A 13,713-nucleotide genomic window follows, 5' to 3' on the forward strand; every position below is an offset into this window, starting at 1 on the left:
CCCACAACAAGTCGGCAACTGCCACCCTTTGACAGAGGTGTAAGATACCATGAATGTAATTATATGTACACAGAGAATAAAAATCAGAAATTCCAGACATTAAAAGAAGATAAAGGGATGATAAAATGCTGTTTATATGCTGCTAATGATGTTCTAATGAGGAGAAGTTTGGTCATTAATTCATTAGTTACATCAAATGATTTCTTTTTTTACCTAGGAAGTTTTTACTTTTTTAACTGATATATTAAATTATAGTAACATGAATTTGAATTTCTTTGATATTTCATTTAATATTAGGAATTGGTCCCAACCAGAGAAATTTCTGATCAATACATGAAACGTTAAATGAGATTGTTTGAATTATAGTCAGGAATTTGTTATATGTTATTTTCTAAAATATGAGATCAAAATTAAATGCATTTTAAGATAGAGGACAAACGAATATTGAGATAAAAGAATCTTTAGTGTCAAAGTTATGCTAACCATCCTTAGCAGTTACTTTCAGTTTTAAAAACAAAAATAACCAGGAGTGGGGTTAGAACCCTGCGTCAAGGAATTCAGTTGTGCCTATGCGGCTCATGTATTCAAGAATCAAATTTAAGGACTGAGTGGGGAGTGAGAGGGCATTGTCTGCTACTTTAAGTTTTCACACTTATTTCTTTCATTTGGGCAGATCATCCCAAGAGCTGATTATAATTAATTAAATTAGAAATAAAATGTCATGCCTTTTGGCAATGCCAACATTTAGAAATAGAAGGAACGATTAATACTCCTTTCAGGAAGTCTCAGACATTTATTTTATTCTCTTAACTAGTAATACAGCTGGCTTTTGCAGTCTAGTAACCTAAAAGAAAAATTGCATCTCCATCCTCAAAAACACTTTTCTTCAACCATCCTCAAAAATACTTTAATTCAGCCACACTGTTACATATCAAATGCAAATTTAAAATTTCCTTTTTATTCCCTTTGAGTCTGGATCTAACCTCAGAAGGGGGCTGTCTTCAGAATACATACTTTCTGAGGGTAGTGGATTCAAAGTAACTGTAAATGGAAAAGTGTAATTTCAGAAATGCATTGTATAAATTTTACTTCAAAGGAAAAAGTTTTCTTTTCTAGTATGCTAATGAATGTTAATAGTTTTATATAGTATGCTTACAGGCAGATTGTTAAATGCTAGTTAAGGCTCTTCTATTGTTCTGTTTAATAATGTCAGTTGATTCTCAGTAATGTTTGGTTTTTCCCTACAAATTGATGAAATGCCAAGCTTGTCTTCATGAATTAGGAATGGCTTTTTGTTTTAATTATTTCTGTTTTAAATCTTAAGGAAGGGAGAAAAAGATTCTGGTGATGTTTTTCCTAAAATATTCTTATCAGTATTTTGAGTGTATATTAGATTTTTTAATGTTTGACTGTTTGAGTTTAGGATCCTAGATTTTTTTTTTAATCTAATACCTTTCCTATTTTGAAAATAAGGATTTTTTAAAATGTATTTACTTCTAAACTGAATGTGCATGTACACACACACACCACACACACGTGTATGTGAGAGGGAGATGGAGCGAAGAGGCGCGAGAGAGACAGGGAGAGGGTGGAGATATTAATTTTGAATAACAAGCCATTTATGGATATATGTATGCCTTTACTTCTGCAGGCTGGACTGTTAAGCAGTTGTCATTGGATAGGTCATTCAAAAGTCGGGAAGTCTGCAGGTTACTGTTTTGCAGTGACTCTCTTTTTTCCTCAGTTCAATTCAGTCACTCAGTCGTGTCTGACTCTTTGCGACCCCATGAATCGCAGCACGCCAGTCTGAGTGAACTCCCGGAGTTCACTGAGGCTCACATCCATCGAGTCAGTGATGCCATCCAGCCATCTCATCCTCTGTCATCCCCTTCTCCTCCTGCCTCTGATCCCTTCCATTATCAGAGTCTTTTTCCAATGAGTCAACTCTTCGCATGAGGTGGCCAAAGTACTGGAGTTTCAGCTTCAGCATCATCCCTTCCAAAGAAATCCCAGGGCTGATCTGGGATGGACTGATCATTAGAATGGACTGGTTGGATCTCCTTGCAGTCCAAGGGACTCTCAAGAGTCTTCTCCAACACCACAGTTCAAAAGCATCAATTCTTTGGCGCTCAGCTTTCTTCACAGTCCAACTCTCACATCTGTACATGACCACAGGAAAAACCGTAGCCTTGACTAGACGGACCTTTGTTGGCAAAGTAATGTCTCTGCTTTTCAATATGCTATCTAGGTTGGTCATAACTTTTCATACCAAAAATCTTCTTTCTCTGTGTTCTGACTTATTCATAGGACCATGTAGAAATTAATTCTTTATGATAAGTATCAGGTCTCCCAAAACCACCCTCAAGTTAAAGGTTCATTGAAAGGATTCACAACACTCAGCATATGGTTGAACTCACAGCTAAGATCTGTTATAGCAAAAAGATGCCAAACAAAATCAGCAAAGGGAAAAGGCACATGGGGGCAAGTCCAGAGGAAATCAGGCCCAAGCCTCCAAGTCCTTTGCTAATAGAGTCACCCAGGATGTATTTAATTCCTGCTACAACAAATTGTGACAGCCTGTGTGAAATGTTGTCTACCAGGGAAGCTCACTGGAGGCTGATTATGTAGCCGCCCTCTGTGTAGCTAGGTACTAAAATTCCAAACTCCTGGAAGAAAAGCGGGTGTTTAGCATAAACTATATTGTTTGCACAAGCAGTTTAGAGGCACTGTGACCCACTCTTACTGGTTAGATTGGTAGGAGCATTGTCAAAATTCAAGTTCCCCAGATGGCAGCCAAGAGCTAAATTTGCAGACAACACATTTTAAGGATAGCAGTTTCTAGACCTGCTGTGTTATTAACTCTTTTCAGAGTTGGATACAACTTAGCAACTAAACAACAGCAACCTTTATTTGAAAGCACTTATTTGTTCACTTTTGCAATTCCAGTAATTAACATGAGCCATCTATGAAAGCTGAGGCCTTTTTAGCTTGAGATAAGTGTTTAATACCCTGTTCCTTTTGTTAGTAGTATCTAGTGGGTATAAGCCACATTGTTGTTGTTTAGTCTCTAAGTCATGTCTGTCTCTCTGCGACCCCATGGACTGTAACCCTCCAGGTTCCTCTGTCCATGGGATTTCCCAAACAAGAATACTGGAGCGGGTTACCATTCTCTTCTCCAGGAACTCTTCGCGACCCAGGAATCAAACCTGCATCTCCTGCATTGGCAGGTCGATTCTTTACCATTGAGCCACCTGGGAACTCATAAGCCACATTATGGTTGTCCTAAAGTAGTCTCCAGCAATAAAATCACTTTTTTTTTACCTAAGTGCTGCTACCATGATATTTTAAGAGTATGCAAGGGTTTAGAGGTCTCATATTTTTGGGTAGTTTATTTGCCAATTTTTTTTTTTATCATACTACTTTAATAGCTTGCTGGAAAAAATATGAGGATAATAAATTTATTGTTCATGTTTCACCCTGGAAGTGAGTTACAACTTGTAAATAAAATCTTTATAGTCCATAATGCATCACTTCAATATTACTTGAGCTATATTGTTGATATTTTTGTATCACTTATCAGCTTTGTATTTTAGAGACTGGAAAATGATTCTGTGAACACAAAATCCTAGCACTGGAAGAGCCCTTAATAAGCCGTCCGCCTGCACTCCCGTCACTGGGTGGGGCAGAGCTGAGCCAGCCAGGACAGATCACGCAAAAGCACACTGGAGTGAGTGCTTCCCACGGTTCTCGAGAGCCCAAGTTGGAGTATAATTAAGCTAACTATCCCAAAGGTCTTCCTATATCACCTGTTTGTTTTTTTTTTCCTGGTCTTTGCAGATTTAGAGAAGAGTTTAAAATGTTTTTCATTACTGCTAAATAACTGCTAAATCATCCTTTGGCCTTTTCTTTCCCAGATTGAACTAGTCTACTGTCTTCAGCCTTTTCTCAGAGAAGTCGCAGCAATAATAATTTCACATTTTTTTTTTTTTAAGAAGAAATGCTAGCTTAGTCTAAACCAGGCATTCTTGACCTAACAGTATATGAACTTGGATGAGAAGAAAAAAATTACGCATTATTTTCATTAACCTCAATCAGAAATTTAATGTTTTCCTCTGTTACTATATCACAAATATTTTTAAATATTTGAACATTTATATTTCAATGTGATTATTTCCTGTATTGTATAATCCTATGTATATGCATTTTGAGAACAGGTTGGTAGGGCTCACTAAGGGTCCATAGCAAAAGAAAAAGAAAAGGTTACGCTCGTGAGAAGGGCACTTGTGTAACCTTTAAATGAAAATTCTCAGGATTGTTTTGTTTTCCTCTTTTCTGTTTTGAAGATAACAGTGACTGGTAGTGTACTTCATTTAATATACTATTATGCCTTTAGGTTTATGTACAAGTTAATAAAGAAGCAGCAGACGATAAAAACGTAGCAAAATCAGCACATGAGTTCTTCCAGCGACTGGAACTAGGCGACATGCAAGCACTTGCCCTATGGCAGAAATTTCGGGACTTGAGCATAGATGAGTACATGCGGATTTACCAGGTACCCACCCACTCTCCTGCTATCCTGTCATGTAATACAGCTCTTCACTGGTACTCCTGGCTAGAAAGGTTGCTTCTGAAGCTCAGATTTGTTGTTAGTCACTGAGTTGATAGTTGGGACTCACATATTCTTCTTTGGGCTGAAAGTTAGAGCTATGAAATAAATTTTAAAAATGAACTTCACAGGCTGAATATGAAGTGATATCCTAATACTTCGTTTCAGTCTGGCATTTCTTTTCTTTCTTCTATCATCCCTTCACTTTTTCTTAACCATTGTTTCTTCTCTTGCTTCCTTAGGCATATGTGATGGCTATAAATTTGTTCATCTAATACCATGTTGGGAATGGGAGAAATACAACAGTTAGTAAAAGGCATATAAGTTCTTTTCTCATGGACTTTACATTCTCACATGGACACAGCAAGTTAAACAAATTCAAGGCAGTACAGATTAAACAAGAACTTTGAGAGTGTGTTCAGTGGTGATGCGTGCATGGAGAAAAGTGAAACAGAGGAGGGAGGATCAGATGGGCTGCCTGAGCAGGGTTTCATCAAAGAACCCACATGGCTGGAGTAAGGAAGCGAGATGAAGAACAGTAGGAACAGGGTCCAGGGGGTTGTAGAGTAGGGCAGGAGATAGGACATTTTCCAGGACTGTGCAGTGGAAATGGCTAGCTTCCTGCTGCAGCAGAAACGTCCCATATCTGTGCTGCCCACTATGGCGGCCTCCTGCCGCACGTGGCCATTGAGCGCTTTCAAGGGCTCACACTTCAGTGTGAGTAGTGTGACTCAGAAACTATTCACTTTTCTTTCATGTGCATTTGAATAACCACAGGTGCCTAGCAACTCCCCTCCCGGACAGCACAGTACCACTGTGAGGGCTTGACTGATAAGGGGGAGCCACTAGAAGGCTGGAGTGCCAGAGTGACTTAATTCTTATTTTCCCCATCTGTATGACAGACTGTAGAGCATTTTATTTTGTCTTAGGGTAAGGTAATAGGACTTGTAAGTAACTCTTTTTCCTTTTGTTTCTGAACCCTTTTAGCGTCTAGGAGTACACTTTGATGAATATTCAGGAGAATCGTTTTACCGTGAAAAATCTCAAGAAGTCTTAAAGTTGCTGGACAGTAAAGGACTCCTACAGAAAACACTGTATGATCAGGTTCCTGTTCTTTAGAAAGTTCTTTGTAGTTCTTTGAAGTTAGTATTGATGTATTCTCTCAGCAAAGACAGCAGAGTCTCGTGTGCAGCTTTCCTGGCATTTGTTATCATGCTTTTTGCCATTCAGACTAGTTTTCCACATGCTGTTTTGTGCTGCCAAAGCAAAATCCTGGTAAGCTTGGGAGAAAGACTATTATCTTGTCTTTACATATGAGGAAACAAGCACAGAAAGTGTAAAGTGATCTGTCTAAGCTCACACAAGCTGATAATGGTATAACTGGAATAGGGAAATAGAACTCTTCATACTCAACCCTGCCTCTTTAAAAAGATCCCGTCCTGTTCAAAAGGATTAAAAACAGCTTCTAAAAATAGCTATAATACAACACAAAGCTTTTGAAAGAGTAAAATGAGGAAATCAAGAAGCAGGAGCAGAAAATAATAGGAAGTCAGGAATGATATTAGTACATCATGTGACACACACTGGGATTCTGCTTCTTTGCGTACGGTAGATTTCCAATTTAGCTTTGAGCTCATCAGCCAGAGAAATGGTACTTTCATAGGAGCCCAGGCATGTGTAATAGAAGCAAACCAGTTGCTTAGATATACCATTTTTCATAGCTCCAAAGAGCAGCTTCTCTCATCATCCTTTTAAGAAAGACAAGAGGATGTGGTTCACAGCATCCTCAATAGTGTCTTTAAGGAAAATTTTTAGATCGCCATGTACAGATTCTAATTTTTGATTGGGCAGGAAAGACAGTAACACAGTTTGCTTATTTTATTACTCATAGTTTACTCTTGCATGTTAAAAACTAACCCAATATTGAGTGTTACAATAACTTGGATTTGAAGAACATGTTTCATAGGTAAACTGTAGTTGAAATCTCGTTTTCGACTCAGTGTGTTAAAGACTTTAGTTACCTCATCCAAAGCTACAGAATTTAAAAAGATAAGTAAATATTAAACCAAATACCTACTGTTAATAGTCATTCAAGTGCAGATTGCCTCCTGTTTTTCTTCATTGTTGGTTATACTGCTTATTGCTACCTAAGGAATAAAAATAGCTTCCAGTTTGCCAAAGATAAGGTTATAGATACTGTATTGTTAAAGGTCTTAATTCATTATGTTGTTTCAGAATTCCCTTTTTTTGCGTTTTCTAGAAAAGGCACTGCTGTAGTAGATCTTTCAGGGAATGGTGACCCCTCCTCAGTTTGTACTGTAATGCGAAGTGACGGGACGTCTCTGTATGCAACCAGGTTTGTGTCTTATATGAAGCTCATCAGTAGAACGTGTGATTTCATGTTCTTTGTTCTAGGATTAATGCTAAGACAAATTTTTTCATTCTCAAAACTGTTATCAAATTCTACTTTCTTAAAATCTCTTCTCATCACTCAAGATATTTTTATTGAGTTTATATTTATTGCTATTTATAGTTCCTGGAAAGGTTTAATGCCATCAGAAAAGTTAGTCGAAAACTGTTTATCATTAAACATCATAAGACTTCCAGAGATGAATACACTGTTCTACAGACTATAAAATTGAAATACCTTGTTGCCAACTATAAATATTTTATATTTGCACATTGCCAGAGTATGTATGCTATAAGGAGCTCATGTTGGCTCAGTGGTATCCTCACTCTGTAAAGATCATCTAACAGGTACATGAGTGCCAGTCCTCATTCTGATTTATGGTAAAATAGGCCATGGGGGAAGCAGGCCATGTCGCTTGTATTCTGTCATCTGTCTCCATGACCAAACCCTATGGAAAGGAGCAGTCTTTATTTACCAGGCTTCCCTGGTGGCTCAGAGGGTAAAGAATCTGCCTGCAATGCTGGAGACCTGGGTTCAGTCCCTGGGTCGGGAAGATCCCTTGGAGGAGGGCATGGCAACCCACTCCAGTATTCTATCCTGGAGAATCCCCATAGACAGAAGAGCCTGGCAGGCTACCGTCCATGGGGTCGCAAAGAGTCGGATAGATGTGACTGAGTAACTAAGTACAGCACAGGTTTATCAAGCACCCTTATTTCTGAGACAAAGCTAATAGCAAGGAGAAGACAGGACAGTAAAAAAAACCACACAAGCAAAAGACAGCCAGAATCGAGCGCTGCTGGCAGAAGGTTCTCGTGTCTCCCATCCTAGAGTCTTAGATGACAAACCACTTCTATAGCATATAGTTGTTGTTGTTAACTACCATCATTTTTTCCCCAGACAACTGTAAACAACCATCCAATACCTTACTGTCCCTTAGAAAATTCTTACTTTCTGTTACTTTTTGGCATTTCCTTTTATCAATTCCATATAATTGGACTTAGGCACCTATATATCTAAGAGGTACATTTCTTTTTCTAGATACAAAGATATATAGTAGAAATTTTTTTTTTTATGCTAGCCAATTATTGCTGGACAGATTAAATAAACCTTTGAGTAGTTGTTATAAGAAATGTGTTTACTCATAAGCAATAGGGAATTAAATCTGTTATCTTGTAATAACCTATCAGTTCAGTTAAGTTGCTCAGTCATGTCCAACTCTATGAGACCCCATGGACTGCAGCATGCCAGGCCTCCCTTCCATCACCAACTCCCGGAGTTTACTCAAACTCATGTCCATTGAGTCAGTGATGCCATCCAACCATCTCATCCTCTGTCATCCCCTTCTCCTCCTACCCTCAATCTTTCCCAGCATCAGGATCCTATCAAATGAGTCAGCTCTTTGCATCAGATAGACAAAGTATTGGAGTTTCAACTTCAACATCAGTCCTTCCAATGACTATTCAGGACTGATTTCCTTTAGGATGGACTGGTTGGACTCCTTGCTGTCCAAGGGACTCTCAAGAGTCTTCTCCAACACCACAGTTCAAAAGCATCATTTCTTCGGCACTAGCTTTCTTTACAGTCCAACTCTCACATCCATACATGACTACTGGAAAAACCATAGCCTTGACTAGACCAACCTTTGTTGGCAAAGTAATGTCTCTGCTTTTTAATGTGCTGTCTAGGTTGATCATAACTTTTCTTCCAGTGAGTAAGTGTCTTTTAATTTCATGGCTGCAGTCACCATCTGCAGTGATTTTGGAGCCCCCCAAAATAAAGTCAGCCACTGTTTCCACTGTTTCCCCATCTATTTCCCATGAAGTGATGGGACCAGATGCCATGATCTTCGTTTTCTGAATGTTGAGTTTTAAGCCAACTTTTTCACTCTCCTCTTTCAGTTTCATCAAGAGGCTTTTAGTTCTTCTTCACTTTCTGCCATAAGGGTGGTGTCATCTGCATATCTGAGGTTATTGATATTTCTCCCAGCAATCTTGATCCAGCTTGTGCTTCATCCAGCCCAGCATTTCTTATGATGTACTCTGCATATAAGTTAAATAAGCAGGGTGACAATACACAGCCTTGACGTACTCCTTTCCCAATTTGGAACCAACCTGTTGCTCATTTCCAGTTCTAACTGTTGCTTCCTGACTTGCATACCAATTTCTCAAGAGTTAGGTCAGGTGGTCTGGTATTCACATTTCTTTCAGAATTTTCCACAGTTATGTGATCCACACAATCAAAGGCTTTGGCATAGTCAATAAAGCAGAAGTAGATGTTTTTCTGGAACTCTCTTGCTTTTTCGATGACCCAGCAGATGTTGGCAATTTGGTCTCTGGTTCCTCTGCCTTTTCTAAAACCAGCTTGTACATCTGGAAATTCACAGTTCATGTATTGTTGAAGCCTGGCTTGGAGAATTTTAAGCATTACTTTACTAGCATGTGAGATGAGTGAAATTGTGTGGTAGTTTGAGCATTCTTTGGCATTGCCTTTCTTTGGGATTGGAATGAAAACTGACCTTTCCCAGTCTGTGGCCACTGCTGAGTTTTCCAAATTTGCTGGCATATTGAGTGCAGCACTTTCACAGCATCATCTTTTAGGATTTGAAATAGCTCAACTGGAATTCCATCACCTCCACTAGCTTTGTTCATTGTGATGCTTCCTAAGGCCCACTTTACTTCACATTCCAGGATGTCTGACTCTAGGTGAGTGATCACACCATTGTGATTATCTGGGTCATGAAGATCTTTTTTGTACAGTTCTTCTGTGTATTCTTGCCACCTCTTCTTAATATCTTCTGCTTCTCGTAGGTCCATACCATTTCTGTCCTGTATTGAGCCTATCCTTGCATGAAATGTTCCCCAGAGATCTCTAGTCTTTCCCATTCTTCGTTTTCCTCTATTTCTTTGCACTGATCACTGAGGAAGGCTTATCTCTCCTTGGTATTCTTTGGAATTCTTCATTCAAATGGGTATATCTTTCCTTTTCGCTTCTCTTCTTTTCACAGCTATTTGTAAGGCCTCCTCAGACAGCCATTTTGCTTTTTTGCATTTCTTTTTCTTGGGGATGGTCTTGCTCCCTATCTCCTGTACAATGTCATGAACATCTGTCCATAGTTCATCAGGCACTCTATCAGCTTCAGTCCGTTAATTCTATTTCTCACTTCCACTGTATAATTGTAAAGGATTTGATTTAGGTCATACCTGGATGACCTAGTGGTTTTCCCTACTTTCTTCAATTTAAGTCTGAATTTGGCAATAAGGAGTTCATGATCTGAGCTACAGTCAGCTCCTGGTCTTGTTTTGTTGACTGTATAGAGTTTCTCCATCTTTGGCTGCAAAGAGTATAATCAATCTGATTTCGGTGTTGACCATCTGGTGATGTCCATGTGTAGAGTCTTCTCTTGTGTTGTTGGAAGAGGGTATTTGCTATGACCAGTGCATTCTCTCGGCAAAACTCTGTTAGCCTTTGCCCTGCTTCATTCCGTATTCCAAGGCCAAATTTGCCAGATGTTTCTTGACTTCCTACTTTTGCATCCAGTCCCCTATAATGAAAAGGATATCTTTTTTTGGGTGTTACTTCTAATCGGTCTTGTAGGTCTTCATAGAACCATTCAACTTCAGCTTCTTCAGCATTTCTGGTCAGGGCAGAGACTTGGATTACTGTGATATTGAATGGTTTGCCATGGAAATGAACAGAGATCATTCTGTCATTTTTGATATTGCATCCAAGTACTGCATTTCGGGCTCTTTTGTTGACTGTGATGGCTACTCCATTTCTTCTAAGGGATTCCTGCCCACCGTAGTAGATATAATGGTCATCTGAGTTAAATTCACCCATTCCAGTCCGTTTTAGTTCACTGATTCCTAAAATGTCGACATTCACTCTTGCCATCTCCTGTTTGACCACTTCCAGTTTGCCTTGATTCATGGACCTAACATTCCAGGTTCCTATACAATATTGCTCTTTACAGCATCAGACCTTACTTCCATCACCAGTCACATCCACGACTGGGTGTTGTTTTTGCTTTGGCTCCGTCTCTTCATTCTTTCTGGAGTTGTTTCTCCACTCATCTGGACTATATTCTTCACGAATATGAATTCCTATGCTGTACATCTGAAACTAATACAGTATTGCAAGTCCACTATCAAATAAAAAAGAAAGAAATGTGTCCACTCAGAATGGAGACTCTGTAACTATTCTTATCTGATATCTTTTGCAGAGCTATCATTAGGTCCAGATTTTTCTGTGTATTTATCTTAATACCTGTACTTTCCACTTTTTCTTTGGGAGAATAACTATCTTTTTGCCAGATGTAGAAATGTTTGATTTTTCACCTTGCTCTAATTTCAGTTGTTTCTGCCCCTTGATGGTTTCCTTATAGAATAAAACTATGTGTGTGCATGTGAGTTAAAGGAATTGTTGTAACAGACAAACGAAAGTACAGGATGATACCAACAAGAGCACAGAGTGAGACTAGAGACCTGAATTTTTGTTCTGAGACCGTAATCATCAATCACTTAACTTCTCTGGGCCATGATTCCCTACTTGGTGAAAAGAGACCTGAACTAAATGACCTGGCATTTCTTTCAGCTTTCAAATCCAAATTCTACAAACTCAGCCTAGGACTTTTTCTTACATTCATCTCTTTTTTTCATTGGATCAAAAAGTTTCTCTTTATTTTTGTCCTTGAGTCAAATAGAAAAATATAATGGAGGTGTATATTTATGACTTCATTTTGGGGATAATCTATATCACTGTTTTACAACCATCTTTTATTATAACCCTTCTCAAGAGCCTTTTTAGCCATATTTTTCTTTGTGCCCACCCTCTTGAAATTTTAACACCACATATTTGTCTGGATTATATACATATGTGTTTTATACATATGTAAGTATTTTTTTTGGCCCCTCACAAGACAGTTTTTACCTCCATTCAGGATGCATGCTCTATTTTATCAGGAGCATGAGGTGAGTACAAAATGATTCTTCCAGCATCATGTAGTGTTAAGCAAAAATATCTTTAATTTTTTTTCTTGCAGTTTACTGAGATACAATTGGCATACACCGCTGTGTAAGTTTAAGGTATACAGCCTAATGACTTACTTATATATATCATGAAATGTTTATCAGAGTAGACTTAGTGAACATCCATCATTTCATGTAGATAACAAAACTAAAGAAATAGGAAAATTTTTTTCCTTGTGATAAGAACTGTTAGGATTTACTCTCTTAACAACTTCATTATGTAAAATATGGCAGTGTGAATTTCCCATTTTGTACATTATATCCCTAGTTCTTAAATTTATCTTTTACCTGTGAGTTTATACCTTTTGACTACCATTACCCAATTCTACTCCCCCATCCCTTCCCTCTGAAATTCTGCAAATCTGATCTCTTTTTCTGTGAGTTTGTTTTTTTAATTGTAATTGACCTACTACACTGTTAGTTCCCAGTTCACAGCAGTGTAAGTGATTTTGTTTTTCTATATATTCAAAATGATCACCATGGTAAGTCTAGGTACAATATGTCACCGTATAAGATACTACTTAGTTATTGACTGTATTCCCCATAAGGTAATTAAAATAATTTTTAAGTTCAATATTTAAATAATGTTTACTTAAAATTTCATAGTTTATGAGTTTGTTACTCTTAATATTTCATACTGTGTGCAAACTGGATACTTAACCAGAGATAAGTAGAATTTTAGTCAAAGAATTTATGGTATTTTTCAAATACTTTAGAAAATATTGCTTATGAGTGATCCAAGGCTTTGGAAGAGTGGCTAGAAGATACCTGTTCAGGTGTTGTATCACCTATGCTTTAAATAAGTTCTTTAGGAAAGCATATTGCAGAACAGTGATAGGAGGGCGATTCTTCACAGTAAAGGCTTAACAAATCATAAAGCATTTACCTAGAAACGCTTTGCCTAGAGCTATTTAGTTATTATCACTACTTGTCCCAGAGCTTTTATTTATTTTTTATCTTTTCACAGCACTTTCATAATTCTTTTCCCAAAGCTGATTGTGTTATTAATTGCTTTGTAGCTAAGCATGGTATTGGGATTATAGAAGCATGGGGCCTATACCTGAGGCTGAGGAATAACAGTAGCTCTTAATTAGAAAACTTTCATTACTATTAAATAGGTGAAACAAATTATTACCCAGATCTGCATAGTAACTTAATCTATGGCCATTTTTTTTTCAGAGATCTTGCAGCTGCTATAGATCGAATGGAAAAGTATAATTTTGATAAAATGATCTATGTGGTAAGTAATCACAGTAAAAAACAAAAGGTTATGATGCCTGCCTCATGAAAACTGCAAAGATAGAAACTGAAAGCCTTGTTGAAAAACTATGCAAAAATAATTTGTCAAACTATAGAAAGAATTCAGTGGTAAGTGTATTTACGGTGGCAACCACTATGTTTAAAAAAAACTTTAAAAATGAAAGAGTTCACATTGCTTCATATTAAAAGAAAATTACACAAAAGAATGGTTATGTGTAATGAATATGTATGTGTCATAATGCATTTTTTAAAAATAACTTTTTACTTTAAATATTTTAGGACTCACAAGTTTCAGAATAGTACAGTTTCCATATTACCTTCTGGAGAAGGCAGTGGCACCCCACTGCAGTACTCTTGCCTGGAAAATCCCATGGATGGAGGAGCCTGGTGGGCTGGAGTCCATGGAGTCGCTA

At 37.8% G+C, this 13,713-nt stretch overlaps 1 protein-coding gene across 12 annotated transcripts in view; it reads left to right on the forward strand.

The window, feature by feature from the left end:
* Window positions 1–13,713, forward strand: part of RARS2 (arginyl-tRNA synthetase 2, mitochondrial) — a 90,954-nt gene that overhangs the window by 51,893 nt on the left and 25,348 nt on the right. For all 12 annotated transcript variants that reach the window (XM_086317807.1, XM_086317796.1, XM_086317797.1 and 9 more), the window contains 4 exons: window positions 4,394–4,552; window positions 5,594–5,700; window positions 6,867–6,962; window positions 13,220–13,280. In XM_086317807.1, coding sequence (XP_086173933.1) covers window positions 4,394–4,552; window positions 5,594–5,700; window positions 6,867–6,962; window positions 13,220–13,280 — 423 coding nt within the window. The remainder of the gene's footprint in view (window positions 1–4,393; window positions 4,553–5,593; window positions 5,701–6,866; window positions 6,963–13,219; window positions 13,281–13,713) is intronic.

Source organism: Bos grunniens, chromosome 9 (assembly GCF_055505025.1).
Source record: "Bos grunniens cultivar Pamir isolate PY7600 chromosome 9, Bosgru_T2T1.0, whole genome shotgun sequence".
In the NCBI taxonomy this organism is placed as follows: domain Eukaryota; kingdom Metazoa; phylum Chordata; class Mammalia; order Artiodactyla; family Bovidae; genus Bos; species Bos grunniens.